At 38.7% G+C, this 24,376-nt stretch overlaps 1 protein-coding gene and 1 non-coding gene across 2 annotated transcripts in view; both read right to left on the reverse strand.

Moving 5' to 3' along the window:
• USP37 (ubiquitin specific peptidase 37) overlaps nucleotides 1–24,376 on the reverse strand; it is an 89,547-nt gene that overhangs the window by 45,616 nt on the left and 19,555 nt on the right. Inside the window, exons 7-11 of the mRNA XM_055090008.1 lie at nucleotides 23,119–23,297; nucleotides 22,706–22,783; nucleotides 13,811–13,908; nucleotides 10,098–10,182; nucleotides 4,045–4,206 (exon numbers count right to left, since the gene is read on the reverse strand). Of these exons, the coding sequence (XP_054945983.1) occupies nucleotides 4,045–4,206; nucleotides 10,098–10,182; nucleotides 13,811–13,908; nucleotides 22,706–22,783; nucleotides 23,119–23,297 (602 nt within the window). The remainder of the gene's footprint in view (nucleotides 1–4,044; nucleotides 4,207–10,097; nucleotides 10,183–13,810; nucleotides 13,909–22,705; nucleotides 22,784–23,118; nucleotides 23,298–24,376) is intronic.
• Nucleotides 10,662–10,734, reverse strand: TRNAK-UUU (transfer RNA lysine (anticodon UUU)). The gene has a single exon. It is a non-coding gene; the product is annotated as a tRNA-Lys (tRNA).

A 24,376-nucleotide genomic window follows, 5' to 3' on the forward strand; every position in this document is an offset into this window, starting at 1 on the left:
TTTTTTTTTTTTTTTTTTTTTTTTTTTTTTTTTTTGTGGTATGCGGGCCTCCCTCTGCTGTGGTCTCTCCCGTTGCGGAGCACAGGCTCCGGACGCGCAGGCTCAGCGGCCATGGCTCACGGGCCCAGCCGCTCTGCGGCATGTGGGATCCTCCCAGACCGGGGCACGAACCCGGTTCCCCTGCATTGGCAGGCGGACGCACAACCACCGCGCCACCAGGGAAGCCCTTCTTTTGGTTTTAAGAAAGGCGTTTTTTTAAAGTGGTTATATCTGTATTTGTACTTTTTTATAGTGCTCATAACCCTTGTTTTTTAAGCTTGTTTTTTTTTTTACTATCTAGTCTGTCCATTTTAAATAGTACTCTTTGTGACTTCTGATACCACTTACTTTCAAGCCCCTTCCCTGTAACCAGTGCTGCAAACAACCAAGATACAGACCTATATTCAATATTTAGAAACTTAGTATTTGAATTTCTCTTTCTGAGAGTGATTTTTTTCTGTGCTTCATCTAAGTCTTTTACTCCTATATATTCTTTTTTCATGAAATCTCTTAAGCCTCTTAAGTCCCTGACTCTCAGCACCCACAGGCTTAAAGCAGTGGGAAACAGGAACACTGCTAGAATCTGCTTTGCTTCTCTACTTAGAAAGTAGTTTAAAGGTGATGGTATTCTTTGCCTCTTAGAATGGTAAAGGTTATATGTGTTTTTCTTTGAACTCCTCATACTTTTTATGTTTTGGGGGGGATTTGTGAGGAATACTAGAATTAGGTAGCCTCCATTATCCTCTAGACTTGGCAGTTTTCTACTCGGTATTTTTGTTTATTTGTTTGTTTTTTAAGGAGTCCTTAGTCCTGGGTATTTAGCTTACTTGAAATACTGAACTCAAATTCCCGCAAGAAGTCTGAAAAAAGGAAAGCAGGGTACAGGTACTATACAGAAATTAAAGAAACAATGGAGGTAGAGAGGGAGCCTGGAGCACCAAGGGTAACTCAAGGATATCAAAGGACTCAGAAGGATATGAATGACAGAGACCAAAAGTAAACTATAAAGTACATAGGAGGAGGCTATGAAGAAGATGAGCCAAGTAAGATCAAGGTAGATAGAAATAAGATGTGGATGAAAAATGGTCACAAAATAGGACAGACTAATATAAAAACGTTGTCTGGTAAGGAAGCAGCAGGCTAATAATTTGAGGCAGAACAATTAGAATGAAGAAGAAAGGAAATTTAGAATTAAACTGGAAGGTAAACATTTTAGAAGACAAAGCAAAAAAGAAGAGGCTCAGAGAAGAACAGTAAGTAGAGAAGTGAAACGTTTTCACTACAAGTTTTATGTTTTTTTCTGCTAAAATATGAGGCAAATAAACTACCATGGATAAACCAAACTGGCAGACACCAGTCACTCAAGTAAAAAGGTAATCCGAAAGCTGGGGAAAAACAGTAATCTGAGTGAGATTAAAAACAAACATGCTGGTAGGTTTTGGGAAAGCAATGTGGTAAGAGTAATCAAAAATTTCAAAGTGCCTCTCTTAGTCTTAACAATTCTATTTCCAAGAATTTTTCCTATAGAAAAGTTTTAACAAATATTATAAACACATGTATATAAAAATGTTCGTTCTAGCCTGGATTATAATTGGAAAAAAGGGGAATCTAAATGCACACTAACATGGCTAAAGGTTATGTACTAATATAAGAGGATGCCCATAATTAATGTGGGGTAGAAAGAAATCAGGGAACAGAGAATATAGCATAGTGATTAAGAATGCAAGTGAACATGTTGATCATTTTGAAATGTACAGAAATACTGAATCACTATGTTGTGCACCAGTACTAACATAGTGTTGTAGGTCACTTATACTTCAAAAACAAATAAATAAACAAACAAACTCATAGAAGAGATCAGATTTGTGGTTACTGGACATGGGGAGTAGGGGAAGGGGGAATTGGATGAATGTGGTGAAAAGGTACAACTTCCAGTGATCAGATAAATAATTACTAGGAATATAATGTACAACATGATTAATATAATTAACACTACTATATGTTATACAGGAGAGCTGTTAAGAGAGTAAATCCTAAGAGTTCTCAAGGATTCTTGAGAAAGGAAAAAATATTTTTTCTAGGGAACTCTCCTACACTGTTGGTGGGAATGTAAATTGGAGCAGCCACTGTGAAAAACAGTATGGAGGTTCCTCAGAAAACTAAAAATAGAATTACCATATGATCCAGCAATCCCAATCCTGGGCATATATCCAGACAAAACTATAATTCAAAAAGATACATGAACCCCTATGTTCGTAGCAGCACTATTCACAACAGGCAAGACATGGAAACAACCTAAACGTCCATCGACAGATAAATGGATAAAGAAGATGTGGTATATATATATACAATGGAATATTACTTGGCCATAAAAAAGAATGAAATAATGCCATATGCAGCAACATGGATGCAACTAGATATTACCATACTAACTGAAGTAAGTCAGAAAGAGAAAGACAAATATGATATCACTTATATGAGGAATCTAAAATATGACACAAATGAACCTATCTATGAAACAGAAACAGAACCACAGACATAGATAACAGACTGGTGGTTGCCAAGGGAGAGAGGGCTGGGGAGAGGGAGAGAGTGGGAGATTGGGGTTAGCAGATGTAAGCTATTATATATAGAATGGATAAACAACAAGGTCCTACTGTATAGCACAGACAACTATATTCAAGAGCCTATGATAGTATGATAGGGCTTCCCTGGTGGCGCAGTGATTAAGAATCCACCTGCTAATGCAGGGGACACGGGTTCGAGCCCTGGTCCGGGAAGATCCCACATGCCATGGAGCAACTAAGCCCGTGCGCCGCAACTACTGAGCCTGCGCTCTAGAGCCCGCAAGCCACAACTACTGAACACGTGTGCCACAACTACTGAAGCCCGCACGCCTAGAGCCCATGCTCCACATCAAGAGAAGCCACTGCAATGAGAAGCCTGCGCACCTCAACGAAGAGTAGCCCCCCGCTCACCGCAACTAGAGAAAGCCCGCGCGCAGCAACAAAGACCCAACACAGCCAAAAATAAAAAAATAAAATAAATAAATTTAAAAAAAAATAGCCTATGTTAAACCATCACGGAAAAGATATTAAAAAAAAAGTATATATATATGTATAACTGAATCACTTTGCTGTACAGCAGACATTAACACAACATTGTAAATCAACTACACTTCAATTTAAAAAATATTTTTTTCTTTTTCTTTTGTTTTATATCTATATAAGATGATGGATATTCACTAAACTTATTGTGGTAATCATTTCATGATGTATGTAAGTCAAATCATTATGCTGTACAATTTAAACTTACACAGTGCTGTACATCAATTACATCTCAATAAAATTGGAAGGAAAAAAATGCAAGTGCAGTCCAACTGCCTAGATTTACTACTGCTGTACTACAACACCTCAAGTAAGTTAATTAACTTCTCTAAGCCTTAGTTACTTCATCTATAAAAGCAGACTTTTTAATATGTCTAGCTCAGAGAGCTATTGCGAAGATTTAAAGAAAAAAATTCATTTAAATGCTTAGCACAGTCTCTGGCACGTAACAAACACTTTAGATAAAGCTGCTATTATTACTATAGTTATTATACCATGGTCTCATTTTTGGGTGTTTAATAAGAATATAAGCATGAAGGGGCTGGGAAGGATATAAATAAAATTAATGTTGAAGTATCTCAGGAGATGACGTGTATGGGATTTAAGAATATGCACTTTCTGCTTTATGACAAATGTTTATATATATATATATATATATATACACACACACACACACATATATATATATATATACATGCATATATATTTTTTCAAAGTTTGAAAATTAGAAGGCAGATAATGGACTGAATTTTATGGATGTGATAAATCTTTAATAAGTTAGCAAATATTTGAGAACTAAAATTAATATGACTCCTTTAATCATTTTTTTATACCAAGTAAAACATACTTCAGTTGAATCACTTTATAAAAAGAAAGCAAAATAAAAGAATTTACCTACCCCTGTAGTTGCTGCTGTTGGTGAGAGGAAAGGGGCACTCTTGGTTTGTTCCAGCCGGTGTAATCCTGGTTACACCTCAGTTTTTTAACAGAAAGAGGAGCTGGCTGAGGAAGAAATCCCAAACTTCTTTTGGCAGAGGGAGTTTGGCTTGAAATATTAGTCCTATAAAAAAGAAAAAGTGAAGAAGCATAACAATTTTGAATGTTACTTTTTTCCCCTAGTAGATTCAGAGAAGTCAAGGTCTAGGGGAAAAAAATCCTAAATTTGAGGAAATATCAGTAATAATGATCACTTGGGAGAAAATTTCACAAATGTAAATCAGCAAATCTGTTGACAGGGAGCTGAAGGCATAATACTGTACCTACATAACCTATAATCAAAATAATCCAAGTTAATGGCTTGAGAAAAGCCATAAATATAGTTTTACTTCTTTATTCACTTTTATCCACTTAATGACTATCATACATTAGTTTACCTCGTCTTGAAAACATTTAGGCAGTGAATTTTTTCCACTATTAGACAACAAATATTCTTACCCAATCTCCTTGAGAACTTACTCTAACTTGCATGCTTAGCAGTGAAAATCGTAGGAGTATTTTCATTTAAAGTTTTCCTAGATAGTGACTGTTCCAAAAAGGCTGTACCAATTTATATTTCCATCAGTAGTGAATTTCCCTTTCTTTACATGGTCTCCATTACATTATTATCACTCTAATGAGTGAAACATGATCTCGTTATTTTGTTTTATATTTTCCTGATTACTACCAAAGTTGAACATATCAATCTTTTCTTTATGGTTTCAATTTCTGTGTCTTGTTTAAGAATCATTCTGTAGGGACGTCCCTGGTGGCGCTGTGGATAAGAATCCGCCTGCCAATGCAGGGGAGATCCCACATGCCGCGGAGCAACTAAGCGCGTGCACCACAACTACTGAGGCTGCGAGCCACAACTACTGAGCCCACGTGCCACAACTACTGAAGCCTGCGCGCCTAAAGCCCATGCTCTGCAACAAGAGAAGCCACCGCAAGGAGAAGCCTGCGCACCGCAACAAAGAGTAGCCCCCGCTCGCCGCAACTAGAGAAAGCCCACACACAGCAACGAAGACCCATTGTGGCCAAAAATAAATGAATAAATTTTTTTTAAAAAGGAATCATTCTGTAATGTAAGTCAGAGAAATGTTTTCCTATATTTTCTTTTAAAAGTTTAAAATCTTGTTTTCCCTCCTACTCAGGTCTTTAATCTGTTTGGACATTTACTTTTTGCATCTTGTAAAGCAGGAATACGATTTACTTTTTTATAAGAAAAAACCAATTGTCCCCAAACAACTTATTGTCTGCCTAGGCCATCTGTTAGCCAGTGTCTGGTTTTTTACTCAAAAAAAAAAATTGTGAAATAGAATACAGAAAAGTATATAAAAATCAAATGTGTAACACTGTGGTACAGGATGTTGATAGTGAGGGAAGTTTTGTGTGTGAGGGAGGATGGGGGTAATTAGGCACACTTTGCACTTTCTGTTCAATTTTGCTGTGAACCTAAAACTGCTCTAGAAAGAAAAGTTTATTAATTAAAAATCAAGTGTGGAGCTTAATAATATTTTTATAAAGCAAACACATATGTAAACAACCATTAATGTCAAAAACCTCCAAGTACCCCTCCCCAAACACAACCCCGTTCCTCTACCCTAAAAGTTATCATTAGCTTTCTATCAGTTTTATTTCTTACTATGTACTCCTACATATTGTAGTTTGGACAATGAAAGGTGTATCTGTTTTTGTCCTTTTGCTTTCAACCTTTCTCCATCTTTATACTGTAGTTGTCTTTTAAACAGCACATGGATTATTATTCTTCCTTTAAAATCCAGTCTTTCTCTTTAACTGAAACATTTAGTGTATTTATATTTAATGTCATTACTGATCTAGGTTAATAACTCAAAATCTTTGTCTACTAATTCTATCATATGTGTCATTTCCGAGTATTTATTAATTTTTCTCTTATGAGTTGTATTTTCCTGTTTGTAAGCTTAGTAATATTTTCTTGGATATCAGACATTGTGAATTTTATCTTGTGGGGTGCTGTGTATTTTTTATTTCTATAAACATTCTCAAATTTTGTTCTGGGATGTGGTTAGGTTACCGGGAAACAGTTTGATCTTTTTCGATCTTGCTTTTAAGGTTTGTCATGTGGGAAAAGAGCAGCAATTCGTCTAGGGATAGTTTTTCCTCACTAATGAGGCGAGACCTTTCTTAGGCATTCAAATTCCTGCTATTAGGAACAGGAACTATGCCTGGCTTTATGTATACTCCAAGTATTATTCCCTTAGATCCTTTTGGGTGGTTCTTCCCCTGGCCTTGACTAGTTTCCTCACCTGCATATGCTGCTCAGCACTCAAAATGAATACTCAAGGGGACCCTCTGCAGATCTCTGCAATTCCTTCTCTGTGCAGCTTTCCCCTATGGTACTCTGCTCTGTGAATTCTAGCCGCCCTTGGCCTCCCTGAACTCCTAGCTCCACTTCTTCAACTCAGGAAGAGCACAGGGCTGGCTCTGCATGGTTCCCCTCCTTGTGTAGCAACCTGGAAACTTTCGCTAGGAAGCAAGCTGAGGCATTCATAAGCTTAATTTGTTTCCCATCTCTCAGGGATCGCTGTCCTTCATTGACTCATGTCCAATGTCTCGAGATCCATTGTTTCATACAGTTTGTCCAGGTTCTTAGTTCTTTCATGAAGGAGGGTAATCTGGTCCCTGTTATTCCATCTTGGCCAGAAGTGGAAGTCATCTTTAACTTTTTAATATGTCTATGTTAACTGTGGCCTCCTCTCAAACAAAATACAAACTTAAAATGTTTTAATTTCCCTGTACTTTTCTCCACTCCTTTATTTCTTCTTATTGTATAATATTTTATTAATTTTTTTGTTTTTAATTCTATCATCATTATTTTATAAAAACTATCAAAATGTATTTAGATGCATAGAATAAGCCCGGAAGGATATTAGTAACAGTAGTTGCCTCTTGAAAGAAAATGAACAAGGAGGAGTTAGGAGAGATTTATTTTTCACTGTATGCACCCTGAAACTTTTGAAGTTTCTACCATATGCCCTTATTACTTATACAAAAGAATAAATTTTAAAGGTATTTAATTTTTAAATATGCTTAACATTTGTTTTGCTCACTGATTTTTCTTACTTCTACTCCTTTTGTTCAGTTTTCTTCTTGCTAAATAAATTCTGTCTTTGTATATCTAAAAAGAACAATTTTTTAGAAGTTGTTTTCACCTTTTGAATTGAATAAACACGTCATTCTTTTTTTTTTTTGGCTGCACGACACAGCATGCGGAACTTCCCCGACCAGTCATAGAACCTGTGCCCCCTGCATTGGAAGCACGGAGCCTTTTTTTTTTTAAATTAATTAATTTACTTATTTTATTTTTGGCTGCCTTGAGTCTTCGTTGCTGCGTGCAGGCTTTCTCTAGTTGTGGCGAGCAGGGGCTACTCTTCGTCGTGGTGCAGCGGCTTCTCATCGTGGTGGCTTCTCTTGTTGCGGAGCACGGGCTCTAGGCACGCGGGCTTCAGTAGTTGGAAGCAAGAAGTCTTAACCACTGGACCACCAGGGAAGTTCTGTCTGCATTCTTGAATTACTCCAGTGTCTTCTGTTCCTATTGCTGCTAATGTCAGTTTTCCTCTTATAGACGATATTTTTCTTTCTCTTAGCTTTTTTTTTTTTGCGGTACGTGGGCCTCTCACTGTTGTGGCCTCTCCCGTTGCGGAGCACAAGCTCTGGACGCGCAAGCTCAGCGGCCACGGCTCACGGGCCCAGCCACTCGGTGGCATGTGGGATCTTCCCGGACCAGGGCACGAACCCATGTCCCCTGCATCGGCAGGCGGACTCTCAACCACTGCGCCACCAGGGAAGCCCCTCTCTTAGCTTTTAAAATTTCTTTACCCATCATCTTCTACGATGTGGATTTAAAAAATATATATTGGCTGTTTGGCATTTGTTGAGGCATTTCAATGTGGACTTCCATCATTTTCATCCATTCTTTCTTTGACAAATTCCTTGCCTTTATTCTCCTTAGTCTTTTTCTTTTTTTCCAAAATGCTATTAAGACATGGAGGGTAGACCAAGGAGCCCAACATAATTCTCTTAATTTCATTTACATTTACCATCTCCTCTCTGTGCTACATCCCATGATCATGCATTTTTGATGTGTTTAGTAGCTGTGTCAGTCTGGACCTCTAACCTGCATAGGACTTTATATCAATCGGCAGGCGGACTCTCAACCACTGCGCCACCAGGGAAGCCCCTCTCTTAGCTTTTAAAATTTCTTTACCCATCATCTTCTACGATGTGGATTTAAAAAATATATATTGGCTGTTTGGCATTTGTTGAGGCATTTCAATGTGGACTTCCATCATTTTCATCCATTCTTTCTTTGACAAATTCCTTGCCTTTATTCTCCTTAGTCTTTTTCTTTTTTTCCAAAATGCTATTAAGACATGGAGGGTAGACCAAGGAGCCCAACATAATTCTCTTAATTTCATTTACATTTACCATCTCCTCTCTGTGCTACATCCCATGATCATGCATTTTTGATGTGTTTAGTAGCTGTGTCAGTCTGGACCTCTAACCTGCATAGGACTTTATATCAGGGGTTCAGAATTCTTGCCCCTATGCAGGTAACACTATAACAGATGCCAATCATTGCAATTCCCATTTTTGGGTATTTGCTCTCTGTTTAGGGAGCATCAGGCAAGCAGCATATTTATGGTTCCAAACTCAGGTAGTTATACAGAAGTGTTGTGCCTTGGTTTACTAGCACAGAGAACAGTTCTAGATACCCAGCTTCACGTAGCTTCATATAAGAAACCAAATTCTAGTCTGGGGTCATGTTCAGTTCCCAATCTCATGCTGGTTTTGAAGACCCAGCCCTAAATACTTGACGCCAGTCTGTGTTTTGTAAGTGCTTTATGGCTTCAGCCTTTACTCAGTATTAGTTTGCTCACCAATCTGGAAATTTTCACCTTACCCTTGAGTGCAGCTTTGCATTAAAAGAAATTTTTATTTCCTTAATCATTCCTAGGTGCAATGAATATGCTCATTCTACTATTTTGAGAAGAAATTTGTATTGTATTTAACAAATCACTTGAAAACCAAATTTAGTTCTTTTTCTTTTCAACTTAGATTCCTTTAAGATTCTTCTAATACGCAGAAATGTCAAGCTTCCTCTGCCTTAAATTCAAATAACTTAGTTACCACTGCAGTCATAAAGTGCTTGACAGATACCACCCAAGGCTAAATATACCCAAATATACAATATCAAATTCTTTATTTCTCCTTAATCATTTAATACAAATAATCCAGATGTCTTTACCACTTTGAATTAAATTCTAGTAAAAAACAAAATATGACTTAATAGGTCATTACACATCATATCTATTATACACCATTACCCTCACTTTTTATCATTATCATTGCCCCTCTGTGCAGCATTCCATGATCACACCTCCTTGACAAGTGCTTAGCAGCTGCCTTATACATTCATACCCAATAAACCTCGAAAAATTTAATCTATATCTCTAGAATCAGCAATTAAATTTCTGACTAGCCTTTTCCAGTTAAAGATACCCACTAATGTGAAACTTTTGCTTTTTAAGGAAAATGTCTTAACTTTTGGTAGGTAGCTTAACAAATACACAGGCAACAAAGGCAATTTTAAAATGCCCCAAAGGACAGATCATATGTTCATCACTTGGAACAATGGAAAATACACTGGTCTAGTATCTGATTACACTGCCAGTCACAACCTGTGGCCTCAGTACAAATCTTCCTACACATCAGTTTATTCTTGTGTTGAAAAACATAAAAAATAAGAGTTTGAACTAAAACATTTCTAGAGTACTTTCTAACTAAAATGTCATGAATCTATAATTCTCATCAATTTTGTTATTTTAAATTAGGGTATTCATTTAGAGCACAATGCACAGCCCATCCCATCATTTAATATTCTGAAGAAGAAAGCTCTTCAAGTTCTTCACAAGGCATATAACCAATGCATACCTGTCTAGGTTAGTGCTGCCAGGAGAGTAGTCCTTGGATGCAGCTCTGCTACCATAAAAAGATGATGACTGCAAAGGTAAAAGCCCTAAAAAATGAACAGATACAGGAAACGTTTAATTCCTAAATCAACCATTCAAGTTCATTTAATAATAAAATTATGCATTGGGCTTGTTTATATTTAAACTCTTTTTTCCCCCTTCTTTTCATCAAAATAATACATATATACGCATGTTAAAAGATCAAACACTGTGGAAAACATCGTAACACGCCATAAAAGAATACTCTCCAGCCTTAAAGCTCCACAAATTTTGCTTCCAATTTCTAACCATTTTTTGAAACTTAGTTTTTCTGATTTCCTCCGTAACATTACATAATGTTTCTATAATTTCTTGATTTATTCATTTTTAAACAATATCAGCTGACTCCCTTTTTGAAAAATTAGAAATAATTTCTTATTTACATCACCCCTACTCTTGTTCTCCTCTCTCCAACCAATTACCATTTGTGTTATTTTGTTTTATTTATTTATTTTTTGGCCGTGCCACGTGGCTTGCAGGATCTTAGTTCCCTGACCAGGGATTGAACCTGGGCCCACAGCAGTAAAAGCGCCGAGTCCTAACCACTGGACTGCCAGGGAACTCCCCATCAGTTGTGTTATTTTAGTTCTACTGATTAACTTTGCAACTTTAACACACTTAAACTTTCTACATTTTGTTCCATGAACCTTTTTATCACTTGACCATTTACTTCCTTCTCTCTCTCCTCTTCTACATCAACTTTTGTAAGACGTACCTTAACTTCAACAGTATTAAGGATTATTACGTCTTTAAGTATTCTGTTTTCTAACTATAGGTTGATTGCAAAAGCTGAAAACCAATAAGTGGCGTTTACATAATGTATTATTATTTCAGAGGTAAGAATTATATTAGAGCTACTTCTTTCTGTAGGAGTCCAATGTTACAGCTCTGAACCACTGAAAGAAGACTGTTCCTAGAGTCCTGATCAAATGAATTCTCGTAAACTCCCAAATTATCAAAATCATGCCATATTTTAGCTTGCTTCAATTTAATTTCAAGTTGAACACAGTATTCAAATCAATACCAGATACTTGAGTCTTAAAGGAGTTTAGAGGATCAGAGAGATACGTTAAGTATAGGAAACACTAATAAAAATTCAGGGACAGTCTAACTTTTAGTTTTTGTAAAAACAAGGAACAAGTGAACTTAAACAACTGCTTCAGGCAATAATTTCAAGATCTTCTGGAACTTCTAATAAGTAGCAACACTGATGAACTTTAATTTCAACCACTTTAACTCCCTGGATTCATTCCATGGTCCAGGTACTCTGACAATGAAATAATTTAATTCTAGGTAGTTAAACAGGGGAAAAGGCAAAGCTTAAATTCCTTGCAAGCAAAATAAAAATTCCCTTATAGTTCTAATATTTAAAAACATATTTTAGCCAAGTACTAGATACAAATTGGTACCTGATAACTAGTACTGAATTACACAGTATTCCTGAATAATGTAGAGAAATATGCCCCAGTTTAGGTTTCTATTTCTAGTCTAATACAATCCATCATACAATAAATGGTATCTTATACGAAGACCAAATACTTACCTGATGTCCTATTCTCTTCTGACTGTTTCAAACTCAGCTGCTTCTCTCTACTGCTGGTTAAATACTTTCTTGAAGGATCTGTCATAGCCTTGTTGTTCCTACAGTTAATAATTTAATTCAAATATATATATGTATAAAGATACAATTCTTAATTTTAAATAGTTGTCATTAAAAATTTACATTTCAATTGCCGAATTCATTGATTTGCTTGGAAGTTAGGCTACAAGGTGTCAAAGCCTTAAGCAAATGAGGATCATAAAAATGAGCTTTCATTACCTAGTCAAAAGCCAATTTAATCCATAACCCTGGTAATTAGGCAAAAATGAAGGAGTATTTTCTTTATACAAAAGTCAAACCAGGGCTTCCCTGGTGGCACAGTGGTTGAGAGTCCGCCTGCCGATGCAGGGGACATGGGTTCATGCCCCGGTCTGGGAAGATCCCACATGCCGCGGAGCGGCTGGGCCCGTGAGCCATGGCTGCTGGGCCTGCGCGTCCGGAGCCTGTGCTCCGCAACGGGAGAGGCCACAACAGTGAAGAGGCCCGCGTACCGCAAAAAAAAAAAAAAAAAAAAGTCAAACCAGAGACAGCAATATTATATAGGTTTTCTTAGCCAAAAGCAAGGCCAGATGAAATGATTCAGTTGCTAAGACCAAAAGAATCAATTAAGAACTAAGCTAAAAAAATTAAAATTAAAAAAAATTTAAAATAAATAAAATTAAAAAAAAGTAAACTATTCAAGCTTGATACTGAATAGGTTTAAAAAGTAAAACAGGACTTCCCTGGTGGCACAGTGGTTAGGAATCCGCCTGCCAACACAGTGGACATGGTTCGATCCCTGGTCCAGGAAGATCCCACATGCCACAGAGCAACTAAGCCCGTGTGCCACAACTACTGAAGCCCACGTGCCTAGAGCCCGTGCACCGCAAGAAAGAGTAGCCCCCGCTCAATGCAACTAGAGAAAGCCTGCGCGCAGCAAAGAAGACCCAACGCAGCCAAAAATAAATAAATAAATAAATATATATATATATATGAAAAGTAAAACAAAATCTAAAATGTTCTTATAGTTTATGTAGTAAAAGCGCCGAGTCCTAACCACTGGACTGCCAGGGAACTCCCCATCAGTTGTGTTATTTTAGTTCTACTGATTAACTTTGCAACTTTAACACACTTAAACTTTCTACATTTTGTTCCATGAACCTTTTTATCACTTGACCATTTACTTCCTTCTCTCTCTCCTCTTCTACATCAACTTTTGTAAGACGTACCTTAACTTCAACAGTATTAAGGATTATTACGTCTTTAAGTATTCTGTTTTCTAACTATAGGTTGATTGCAAAAGCTGAAAACCAATAAGTGGCGTTTACATAATGTATTATTATTTCAGAGGTAAGAATTATATTAGAGCTACTTCTTTCTGTAGGAGTCCAATGTTACAGCTCTGAACCACTGAAAGAAGACTGTTCCTAGAGTCCTGATCAAATGAATTCTCGTAAACTCCCAAATTATCAAAATCATGCCATATTTTAGCTTGCTTCAATTTAATTTCAAGTTGAACACAGTATTCAAATCAATACCAGATACTTGAGTCTTAAAGGAGTTTAGAGGATCAGAGAGATACGTTAAGTATAGGAAACACTAATAAAAATTCAGGGACAGTCTAACTTTTAGTTTTTGTAAAAACAAGGAACAAGTGAACTTAAACAACTGCTTCAGGCAATAATTTCAAGATCTTCTGGAACTTCTAATAAGTAGCAACACTGATGAACTTTAATTTCAACCACTTTAACTCCCTGGATTCATTCCATGGTCCAGGTACTCTGACAATGAAATAATTTAATTCTAGGTAGTTAAACAGGGGAAAAGGCAAAGCTTAAATTCCTTGCAAGCAAAATAAAAATTCCCTTATAGTTCTAATATTTAAAAACATATTTTAGCCAAGTACTAGATACAAATTGGTACCTGATAACTAGTACTGAATTACACAGTATTCCTGAATAATGTAGAGAAATATGCCCCAGTTTAGGTTTCTATTTCTAGTCTAATACAATCCATCATACAATAAATGGTATCTTATACGAAGACCAAATACTTACCTGATGTCCTATTCTCTTCTGACTGTTTCAAACTCAGCTGCTTCTCTCTACTGCTGGTTAAATACTTTCTTGAAGGATCTGTCATAGCCTTGTTGTTCCTACAGTTAATAATTTAATTCAAATATATATATGTATAAAGATACAATTCTTAATTTTAAATAGTTGTCATTAAAAATTTACATTTCAATTGCCGAATTCATTGATTTGCTTGGAAGTTAGGCTACAAGGTGTCAAAGCCTTAAGCAAATGAGGATCATAAAAATGAGCTTTCATTACCTAGTCAAAAGCCAATTTAATCCATAACCCTGGTAATTAGGCAAAAATGAAGGAGTATTTTCTTTATACAAAAGTCAAACCAGGGCTTCCCTGGTGGCACAGTGGTTGAGAGTCCGCCTGCCGATGCAGGGGACATGGGTTCATGCCCCGGTCTGGGAAGATCCCACATGCCGCGGAGCGGCTGGGCCCGTGAGCCATGGCTGCTGAGCCTGCGCGTCCGGAGCCTGTGCTCCGCAACGGGAGAGGCCACAACAGTGAAGAGGCCCGCGTACCGCAAAAAAAAAAAAAAAAAAAAGTCAAACCAGAGACAGCAATATTATATAGGTTTTCTTAGCCAAAAGCAAGGCCAGATGAAATGATTCAGTTGCTAAGACCAAAAGAATCAATTAAGAACTAAGCTAAAAAAATTAAAATTAAAAAAAATTTAAAATAAATAAAATTAAAAAAAAGTAAACTATTCAAGCTTGATACTGAATAGGTTTAAAAAGTAAAACAGGACTTCCCTGGTGGCACAGTGGTTAGGAATCCGCCTGCCAACACAGTGGACATGGTTCGATCCCTGGTCCAGGAAGATCCCACATGCCACAGAGCAACTAAGCCCGTGTGCCACAACTACTGAAGCCCACGTGCCTAGAGCCCGTGCACCGCAAGAAAGAGTAGCCCCCGCTCAATGCAACTAGAGAAAGCCTGCGCGCAGCAAAGAAGACCCAACGCAGCCAAAAATAAATAAATAAATAAATATATATATATATATGAAAAGTAAAACAAAATCTAAAATGTTCTTATAGTTTATGTAATTTGAAATACTATTTACTAAATGTCAACATTTCAATTCATAGTGATTAAACAATTTTAAGTTCATGAACATAAAATTAAAATTTCTTAAGCCCACTTTCCCCCCTCTATTATTCCCAAATACCTGGACCTATATTAAGTAGAGTGGGTCCATTCAGAAACATGCTCATGCTTTGATTAAAAGTGCTAATTTTAGGAGAACCATCATGAATAAAGCCTGTAAGCAGACAATGTAGACGCTCCACCCAGATTCCCTCTGGCCCCATTTTTGTGTCCTCTCGTCCACACCAATTTAGGTATTTTTTGTTTGTTTTCAATTTTTTTTATATTGGAGTATAGTTGATTAACAATGGTGTGTTACTTTTAGGTGTACTGCAAAGCAATTCAGTTATACATATACGCATATCTATTCTTTTTCAAGTTCTTCAATTTAGGTTTTTTTTTTTTTAATTTTTTGATAGCCTGTACCTAGGGTTCTTCGTCACAGGATTGCCCTCAAGCTACTAGAGAGACTTTGCCAGCACTCTCAGAGAGTCACAAGTAAGATCAGGTGTTAAAGTATAGAAGCCCAGCTCCCTTGCCTTGGATTAGAACAGTTTTAAGGTGAAATTTATATAACAGATTTTTCTCTCTGGGATTAGGATGAAGCCTAACCTCTGCATTTTTCTGCTCAGAGATCAGATTTCTGTCTGAGATCACACTCATTCTTTGTTTCTTGCACTTCAGTATCTTGCTTCCCCCACTCCCTTCCTGGGTATCCCCTGGGAATAATTCCTAAATAAATCACTTGCCTACTACTCTCCATTTCAGGGTTTGTTTCTGGGGAACTTGATCTACAACCGTTCGTGCTAGAAGTGGGTCTACGAAGCATACTCTCTAAGGACAGGATTCTGGAATTGGATCGATTGTTTGGCAATGGCAACAGAAATTCCATTCCTGGTGGTAAAATTTTTGGTATCCTATAGTGTCACACCACCAAGATTCTTCATATGTAGTGAACGACTTGGATAAAGTAGAAGAGAATATGGCTCATGCAATCTTTCCAGCATTTGGTAAAATGCACAATGGATCTTGTTAGGGTTATAGAAATGTTCTAAAACTGGATTATGCTGATAGTTGCACAACTCAATAAATTTACCAAAAATACAGAATTATTACATTTAAGACAGGTGAATTTTATGGTGTGTAAACTGTACCTCAATAAAGCTGTTTAAAAAATGTCCCAAAGTATTCCCTTCCTTGTACCCAAGTCCCCTATTAAGAAATGCATTCTATTTCCCCATCCCTTTATGAGGCTGGCCTTGTGATTTCCTTTTCCCAAAAGAATGTGACAGACATAACAGCACATAAGTCCTGATGCTAAGGCTAAAGGCACCCTGCAAATTTCCACTCATTCTCTTGGAACCCTACCACTGCTTTGTGAATAATTCCAGGGTAACCTGCCATGTGACAAAAGAAAACATGGCCAATCTCCATCATCCATCACCCCAACCACAAGACAGCCAATGGCCAGTCATACAAGTAATGCCACCTTGGACCAGCCAACCCCCAGCCAACCTACCAACTGACCATGGATGCATGAGAAAATGAGAGAATCCAGCCACAACTGGCCAAACCAGACCCAGATAAACAGAACCACTCAAATGACCACTGACCCGTAAGCGGTAATAGTTACTATTTTAAGTATATTGTTATACAACACTAGACAGCTGATACAGTGATATGGGGTAAATAATAATCATAAAGACTATGGGTCATCAAGGGACTATGCAACCAGAGCAAGCCTTCATGAGCTGGGTGCTATCATACCCACGAGGCTGTAAGATCAGGAAGTTACAGCAGTAATCCATCATAAAATGTGAGTGGTATATCCAAGTAAATAGGAATAAATAATGAGAACAGACCTATGAGCATTCCGGTGACCAGCTGGAAGAAGAGGAAAAAACCTGTGCCTGGTTCATGGATGGATCATCTTGGTACATTGGTACAAGCTGAAAATGAACTGTTGCTGCACTGTAGCCCCACTGAGGGACTGCCCTGGAACACAGGAGTAAGACAAAATCCTACACTGTGCAGAGTTTGAGAAATGCACCTCATTATCCACTTTGTGTGGAGAGAAAAGTGGGTCAGTGGATCCCTGGATGGTGGCAAATGGTTTGGATGGATGGTCAGGGGCCTGGAAGGAATAAGACTGGAAGATCAGGGAGAAATGATTTATGGAAGGTTTATGGATAGTCATATAGAAGTATGTACAAAGGGTGACGATCTGTTTCACATGTTAATGCTCACTAGAGAACTCCACTAAAGAGACATTAAGTCTCTTAATGTCTCCACTTAAGAAACAATCATGCAGGGTAACTTGTCCAGTAGATGCCATTCAATCTCTGTACTCAGCCATCCAAGTACTTCTACAAAAGGGCCCATGAATAACAGCCATGGTGACAGAGATAAAAGCTCTGAATGCACCCTACAATAGGGGCTCCCTTCAATAAAGCTGGTTTAGCTACCGATGCTGCTGAATGTCCAACTGGTCAGCAGCAGAGGCTGATCCCCAGCCCGTGATTGAGTACTATCCTTTAAGGAAATCAACCAGTCACTTGGTGATAAGTTGATTACATTAGACACCTTCCATCCCAGAAAGGGTAGCAATTAATTCTGGTTGGGACTGGCATATATTTTAGGTTTGCTTTTGCCTTTCCTGCCCACAGTGCCTTGGCTGCATTGCTATCTGAGGGCTCATAAGAGTACATGATTTATTAACATGAAATCTCACATAACACCATCCTGGAACGAGAAACCCACTTTATACAAAAGAAAAGGAGGTACAATAAGGGCATATAACCAAAGTCTCCATTGGTCCCACCACATACCATGTTACCTCAAAGCTGATGGCCAATAGCCTTTAAAGGTGCAGCTTAGAGATGATCTCATTAGGAACTGGGTGCCCTTAAAGACACAATATATAGCACAAACCAACAAGCCATTACATTTATAGAGAATACATGGGTCTGGAAACCAAGAAGTAGAAGTAGGAATGCCCCCGCTAAGTATCACTCTTGATAACACTCTTGTGCTTCTTGTCCCCTCAATTTAGATTCTGTGGGTCTAGAGGTCCTGGTTTCCAGAGTGGGGACTTCTTCACCGGGGGGACAGAAAGAGTCCCATTTAATCTAAAGCTATGGCTGCTACCTACTCATTTTGGGCTTCTCATGCTGGCAGATCAACAGGCAAAGAAAGGAGTTACCATACTGTAACTGACTTTGATTATTATAAGGGGGCAGGGTTGCTGCTATATAATGAGGGCAGGAAAAATATGTTTGGAATAAAGGAAATTCACCAAGGAATCCTTAGTGCTCTCATGCTCAGTTTTAACTCTGGGCAATTATAGCAATCACAGCCTGAGAAGTACACAGTGACCAGGGGCTCAGAGCCCTCAGAGAAGATCTCAGTCATACCACCAGGCAAACCATTAAGACCAGCAGAAGTGTTAGTGGAAAATGCAGTGAATCTAGAATGGATGGTAGAAGTAGATAATAATATCAGTTATAGCCTCAAGGCTATTTGTAGCAATAAGGACAAAAAGAACTGCAGCTCATCCCACTAACCCTCCTTTTTAAAATATTCTCACCCAGAAATTGAAAAGCATCAATGTGAAGAATCTATAATAAGATGGAATGAACTTAATAGTGATGCTCTATCAGAGCCCCCTCAGATCGCTGTTTAAACTTCTCACACATCTAGACTATTATGTTTTCAACTGCCAGCACCTGCAGTACTTCAGAAGACTGCCTCTGGGCTATTTCAAATATTTTACGCATCTAGGCAGAGCCAAAAGCCCCAAGGCAGCTGTTAACCAAAAACAGTGCAGTATGGAAATATGAAAGCCCATTTTCCTTACTTCTAGTTGAAAGAAGCCCAGACCTCCTGCTGGATCAATATGAGGCCCACTCTCTGTGGGATTTTTTTTTTCAGTACGCGGGCCTCTCACTGTTGTGGCCTCTCCCGTTGCGGAGCACAGGCTCCGGACGCGCAGGCTCAGTGGCCATGGCTCACAGGCCCAGCGGCTCCGCGGCATGTGGGATCTTCCCGGACATGAACCCGTGTCCCCTGCAACGGCAGGCGGACTCTCAACCACTGCGCCACCAGGGAAGCCCTTCTGTGGGACTTTTATCTAAGGTGACATCCTTAGTTGGCTTCTTCCTCTTCCCAGTCCTGCTTTCCTTACTCTGTTACTGGTCTCGCCTATGAGTACTTCCTTAATAAGGCACTTGCAAAAGTATATTCATCTAGAGCCTGCTTCTACGAAGTCCAAACTTTAAAAAATTTAATTGTGATGGTATAAAAAGTATTATTAGCCCAGAACAAGGATTAGAAATTTAGAGTTCATCAGACAACTCAAAGTGGAACAACTGAGACTTCCCCAAAGTGTGGTGAATATGGTGGACTGGCATGCAAAGTCCATTACTACCACCTTTCAGTGTACCTCCCTGTTCTACAGAAGCCAGAAAGCTAAAAAACTACATTTCCAAGTTAGTGTTCAAGATTTAAGGTAAATTACATATACTTGTGCAAGATATGCGAAATGGAAATAGGAAGAGGTCATGTGTTCTGCTACTTCTGGTGGTTAACATCAACGTGGGGGTATCTGGTTTTCCTGTAGAGGATTTCCGCATTTGGCAGTGGCAGCACAGTTGTAGAAATAACAGCTTTCATGCCAGCTCCAATTCAGCTGTTCACTTCATGATAGCCAGGAGCATCTTTGGTGACCTGATCCGGGGCATGGCTCTCAAAATCATTCCTGAAAGCTTAACCTAGAGTCTACATTTTCAGCTTTCCTAATGATTCTGTAAGCCATTTAATGCTCTCTGTATGGAAATACCTTTGTGTGTAAACTAGCTAGAGTGAATTTTGTTCCCTACAACTGGACTCCAAATACACAAATTTTGTTACTAGAAGTGGGATGCTACCATAACAAACCTATAATATGCAGAACTAGCTCAGTAGGAAGGTAGAGGGTAAGAACACAGATATTACAGACTGGAAAGCTGGTGACTATTGTTAGATTTCAGCAAAATATTTACAGAACTGTTATCTGTAATGTCTTGGGAGGCAGACCTCAAAGGAAAAGGTTGAGACAATTAAGAACACTGGTCTTTCTTACTGCTTTCAGTGAGGTTCTATTCAAGACAGATAAATCTGGGCAAGAACTAGACAGCTTGCAATCAAGGATGAAAAGGAATACATTTCTCTGTGCCAATGGCCTAGAATTAAAATTGTGTGGTAACTTGAGACCATATGGGACTAAAAAAATCCAATTGCTTCTAATTCTCAAATTGAGGCAATGATAAGAGGTAACTGGAGAAGTAGTTTTGTGAAAAACTGATGTTAATATCAGGGAAAACTGTGTGAGGGGTATAAAGGTACATTCTATACTATCTTTGCAACTTTCCTGTAAATCTAAAATTATTCCAAAATTTAAAAATTTATTAAAAGAACCAAAATAACAACAAAAATACTGGCCCCAATTCTTTCTCAAGCCTATAAAAGCCTGCTTGTTCTACCTTTAAAGAAACTTCTAGACTTCTAAAGCTTCCAGATTTCTAACTTCCAGAACTACACCAGCATGACGTAGGCTACAAAAGCTGAATGGCTCCAAAGAACATAGTCTTCAAAACCCCCTTCAGCTATGGCCTTGAAAGATAACAGACAAAGGAAATCAATCAAAGGGCAAAGCCAGGAGTCATATGGAGTACAATGAGCAAGTGTTTCTCCCAGAGGATAGGACAGAGACTGCTACATGGGCTAATGAAGAACTTATTCCACTGCTTTCACTGTCTTCACAATTTCTGCCTAACAAGATTTTATCTCTGCTATAGACCAATGACTCCTCAGTTTCCTATTCTCATCTTTTCTAAACGGTATTGTGGCTATCCTGTGCCTACTCCAGCAATGTATAATGAATGATATGCGTACGGAGATGGGAGTGAGGAATGCAGATTAACCTGCCTCTTAGTTTTTAGGTGTCAGACCATGAGGTGCATGGTCCAAGGCACACCTGGACCTTATGGAGAGAACTGCACATAACCCAGAGATCCTGGACTCTGAGCTGGATACAATGACTAAATGAGACATGGAGGTTGTCTCCAGCAGGGTGAAGGTAGGCGTACTCTATATACGGGAAGAACGATAAACAGAGGTAAGTCTGTGGCTAGAAGACTAAACTATGGCAGACTGTTAGTTGTCCCCAAATAACCATTGTACTCTTCTGCCATAATAGTAGAATTTGGGCTAGGCATTTCCCAGACCTTCTCATAACTTGATATAACCATATGACTAAGTTCCAGCCAATGTGATACGCACGAAAGTGGTGTGTACAATTTTCAGCCTACACGAGAGCAGTATGCCCTCCCTTTGCTCCCTTCCTCCTTCCCAATAGGAATACAGACATGAGAGTGGAGGCTGAAGCTATCCTGGTTCATTAAGTGGAAGCTACTTATTAAGAATGGCAGATCTGGCTTCCCTGGTGGCGCAGTGGTTGAGAGTCCGCCTGCCAATGCAGGGGACACGGGTTCATGCCCCGGTCCAGGAGGATCCCACGTGCCGCGGAGCGGCTGGGCCCGTGAGCCATGGCCGCTGAGCCTGGGCTCCACAACGGGAGAGGCCACAACAGTGAGAGGCCCCCATACCGCAAAAAAAAAAAAAAAAAAAAAAAAAAAAAAAAAAAAAAAAAAAAGAATGGCAGATCAACAAGAAAGAAGGAACTTGAGTCCATGGTCACTGTAGTTTAAGATACCACACCAGTCTTATCACCTGCCTAGATTTTTGTATCTGTTACAGCAACAGAACCAAGAACCCAATTACTATATAAAGTTTCTTTAGCTTTTTTCCCAACTCCTTTCTGGTGACCCTTTGATCTTGAACACCAGTTAACTGAATAGCAACTGATTTCTGTTAAGGTACTACCTGGCAACTGTGTAATAAGTTTTCTCTCCCAAAAGACAGACAGACAAACAAACAAACAAAACCCGCAACCCACTCATTATGAGGAAGAGAACTGTTGAGCTGGTGACTATCCTATTGCAGGTATGCCCTTTTGTTCAACACAAAAAATAGCTCCAAAAGATTGATGCTCCTTGCCTAGAACCTATGCAGGGTTTTTAAATTTTATTTTATTGGAGTATAATTGCTTTACAATGTTGTGTTAGTTTCTGTTGTACAATGAAGTGAATCAGCTATATGTATACCTATATCCCCTCCCTCTTGGACTTCCCTCCCAGCCCCCCATCCCACCCATCTAGGTTGTCACAGAGCACCAAGTTGAGCTCCCTGTGCTGTACAGCAGGTTCCCATCAGCTATCTATTTTACACACGGTAGTGTATTTATGTCAAACCTAATCTCCCAGTTTGTCCCACCCTCCCCTTCCCCCACTGTGTCCACATGTCTACCTAAGCTAACTTTTCACATGAATAAGGTAAAAAAAATTCTTTACAGGTAAAGGAAGAGGGAAGGAAGGGGGTCCATGCTAAAAGAGCAGCCCACAAGAAACACTTATTTAGAGTTCTTCAGCTCTATCCTTCTTCTAAGTGCTGCAAATAAAAAAAGCTAGGATGGGAGAAGTGCACGGAAATGACCAAAGCAATACTAATGGCCAAATCCTCTCCCTATTGAGCCCACAACCTACTGTCACCAAAATACTCTAAATCCTGTTTTTCTATCTTTGGGATTCCCATAAACTGAACACCATCCCAATCTTCTCTAGTGGTTGTAATTACCAATATAAGAAACACTGATCTAGTGCCATAAAAGTTCTTAAAGCAACTTACGACGATGAATCGTTTTCTTTAGGGTAATCTTCATTCAGCTCTGAGCCAGATGATAGCATTCTTTTCCTCTTTTCAGTCCTATAGAGAACAGAGAAAAAATGTTATTTTTAAAAAGTTGTAATTCGTACTATTAAAAAGTATAAACCAACATACTCAAGAATAAGAACCGTGACTACTGCTAATTATCTACACATTTAAATTAATATACTGTGTATCTGCAAGCTCTATACGTGTCACTAACATAAATCACAAGACAAATACTAATTATCTCCAAAAAACACACTTCATACTTTCTTCTTCTAACTGGAAAAATCTCCTTCTTTTTCTCAAATTATTGGCCTTTCTAAAAGGCCTGAAAAACATTTATAAACAGGCAGAGCTAATGACTAAGAAAGAAAAAAAGTCTTTCATACCTATTTTCTAATAACCCTGATCTAAGAGGTGTGGATGTAGATGTCAAAGAGGGAACTGTCCGGGTAGCAGTTACTCCACTTCCTGCTGTGGCCTTAATCGATCCTCTACCTGGATTACCAAGAACTTTTCGAAATGGAATATCATCTTTAGTTTCCAAACTTCCTCTTTTTGAAGAGACCTATAAGAATAAAGTTTAACACAGCCAGTTCTTCAAATTAATTGGCACACTTTTAGACTGGTGATCCTCACATAGGGAACTTTTAATACCCACAACTGGAGACCCAACTCCAGAGATTCTAGCCTATCTGGTATGGGGGTGAGGCCCATTCATCAGCACTGTTTTTAAAGCACTCTAGGTGATTCTAATTTACGGTCAGTGTCAGAAATTAAGCTTGACACATATTTTCCTCTAGTATTCTTGTAAACTTACAAATTCCACAGCATTCCTGGGAAGCAGAAAGGAATTTGCTTTGAATTACTGATTAGAAAAAAAGGACTCACATACACAAGACAAGGTTCTAGTGACCAGCATGAAAACACATCTTTAGGGAAAAAAATCCAATTATGATAACTTAAAGTGACATAAATGTGAGAAAAAGGAGCAATAATGACATTTGGTTGCCACAATTTAAATGCCAAGTCATATGTACAGCATATGACTTTTGAGGGGGTTCTAGTTTGGAGAAATGAAACATATATATAACAATGGGGAGACTGAAAGTGAAATAGAGCCTACTGGCAGAAGATGAATCAAAGAATCTACCCCCGGGCTTCCCTGGTGGCGCAGTGGTTGAGGGTCCGCCTGCCGATGCAGGGGACACGGGTTTGTGCGCTGGTCCGGGAGGATTCCATATGCCGCAAAGCGGCTGGGCCCGTGAGCCATGGCCGCTGAGCCTGCGCGTCTGGAGCCTGTGCTCCGTGGCGGGAGGGGCTACAGCAGTGGGAGGCCCGCGTACCGCAAAAAAAAAAAAAAAAAAAATGCTCCCAATCTGGCCTGTAATTAGAGTGAATTCATGAGCTACATTGCTTTCTACTTAATATTTTAAAGGGATTCATGGCAGTTGTCTGCAGAGAGCCTCATTTTTCATGAAATGGTGAATTGAATGGAACAGACAGTGGAATATCTGCCGCAGTCACTTCTTCCTTTGCCCCCTGAATCTACCCCCAAAACACATTAAAAACATTCAGAGTTAATGCACACTTTACACATATTAGTTGGGAAACAGTGCTTTTGACCAGCATTCTGCCAGATAAGTT

Source organism: Physeter macrocephalus, chromosome 2 (genome assembly GCF_002837175.3).
Source record: "Physeter macrocephalus isolate SW-GA chromosome 2, ASM283717v5, whole genome shotgun sequence".
Lineage (NCBI taxonomy): Eukaryota > Metazoa > Chordata > Mammalia > Artiodactyla > Physeteridae > Physeter > Physeter macrocephalus.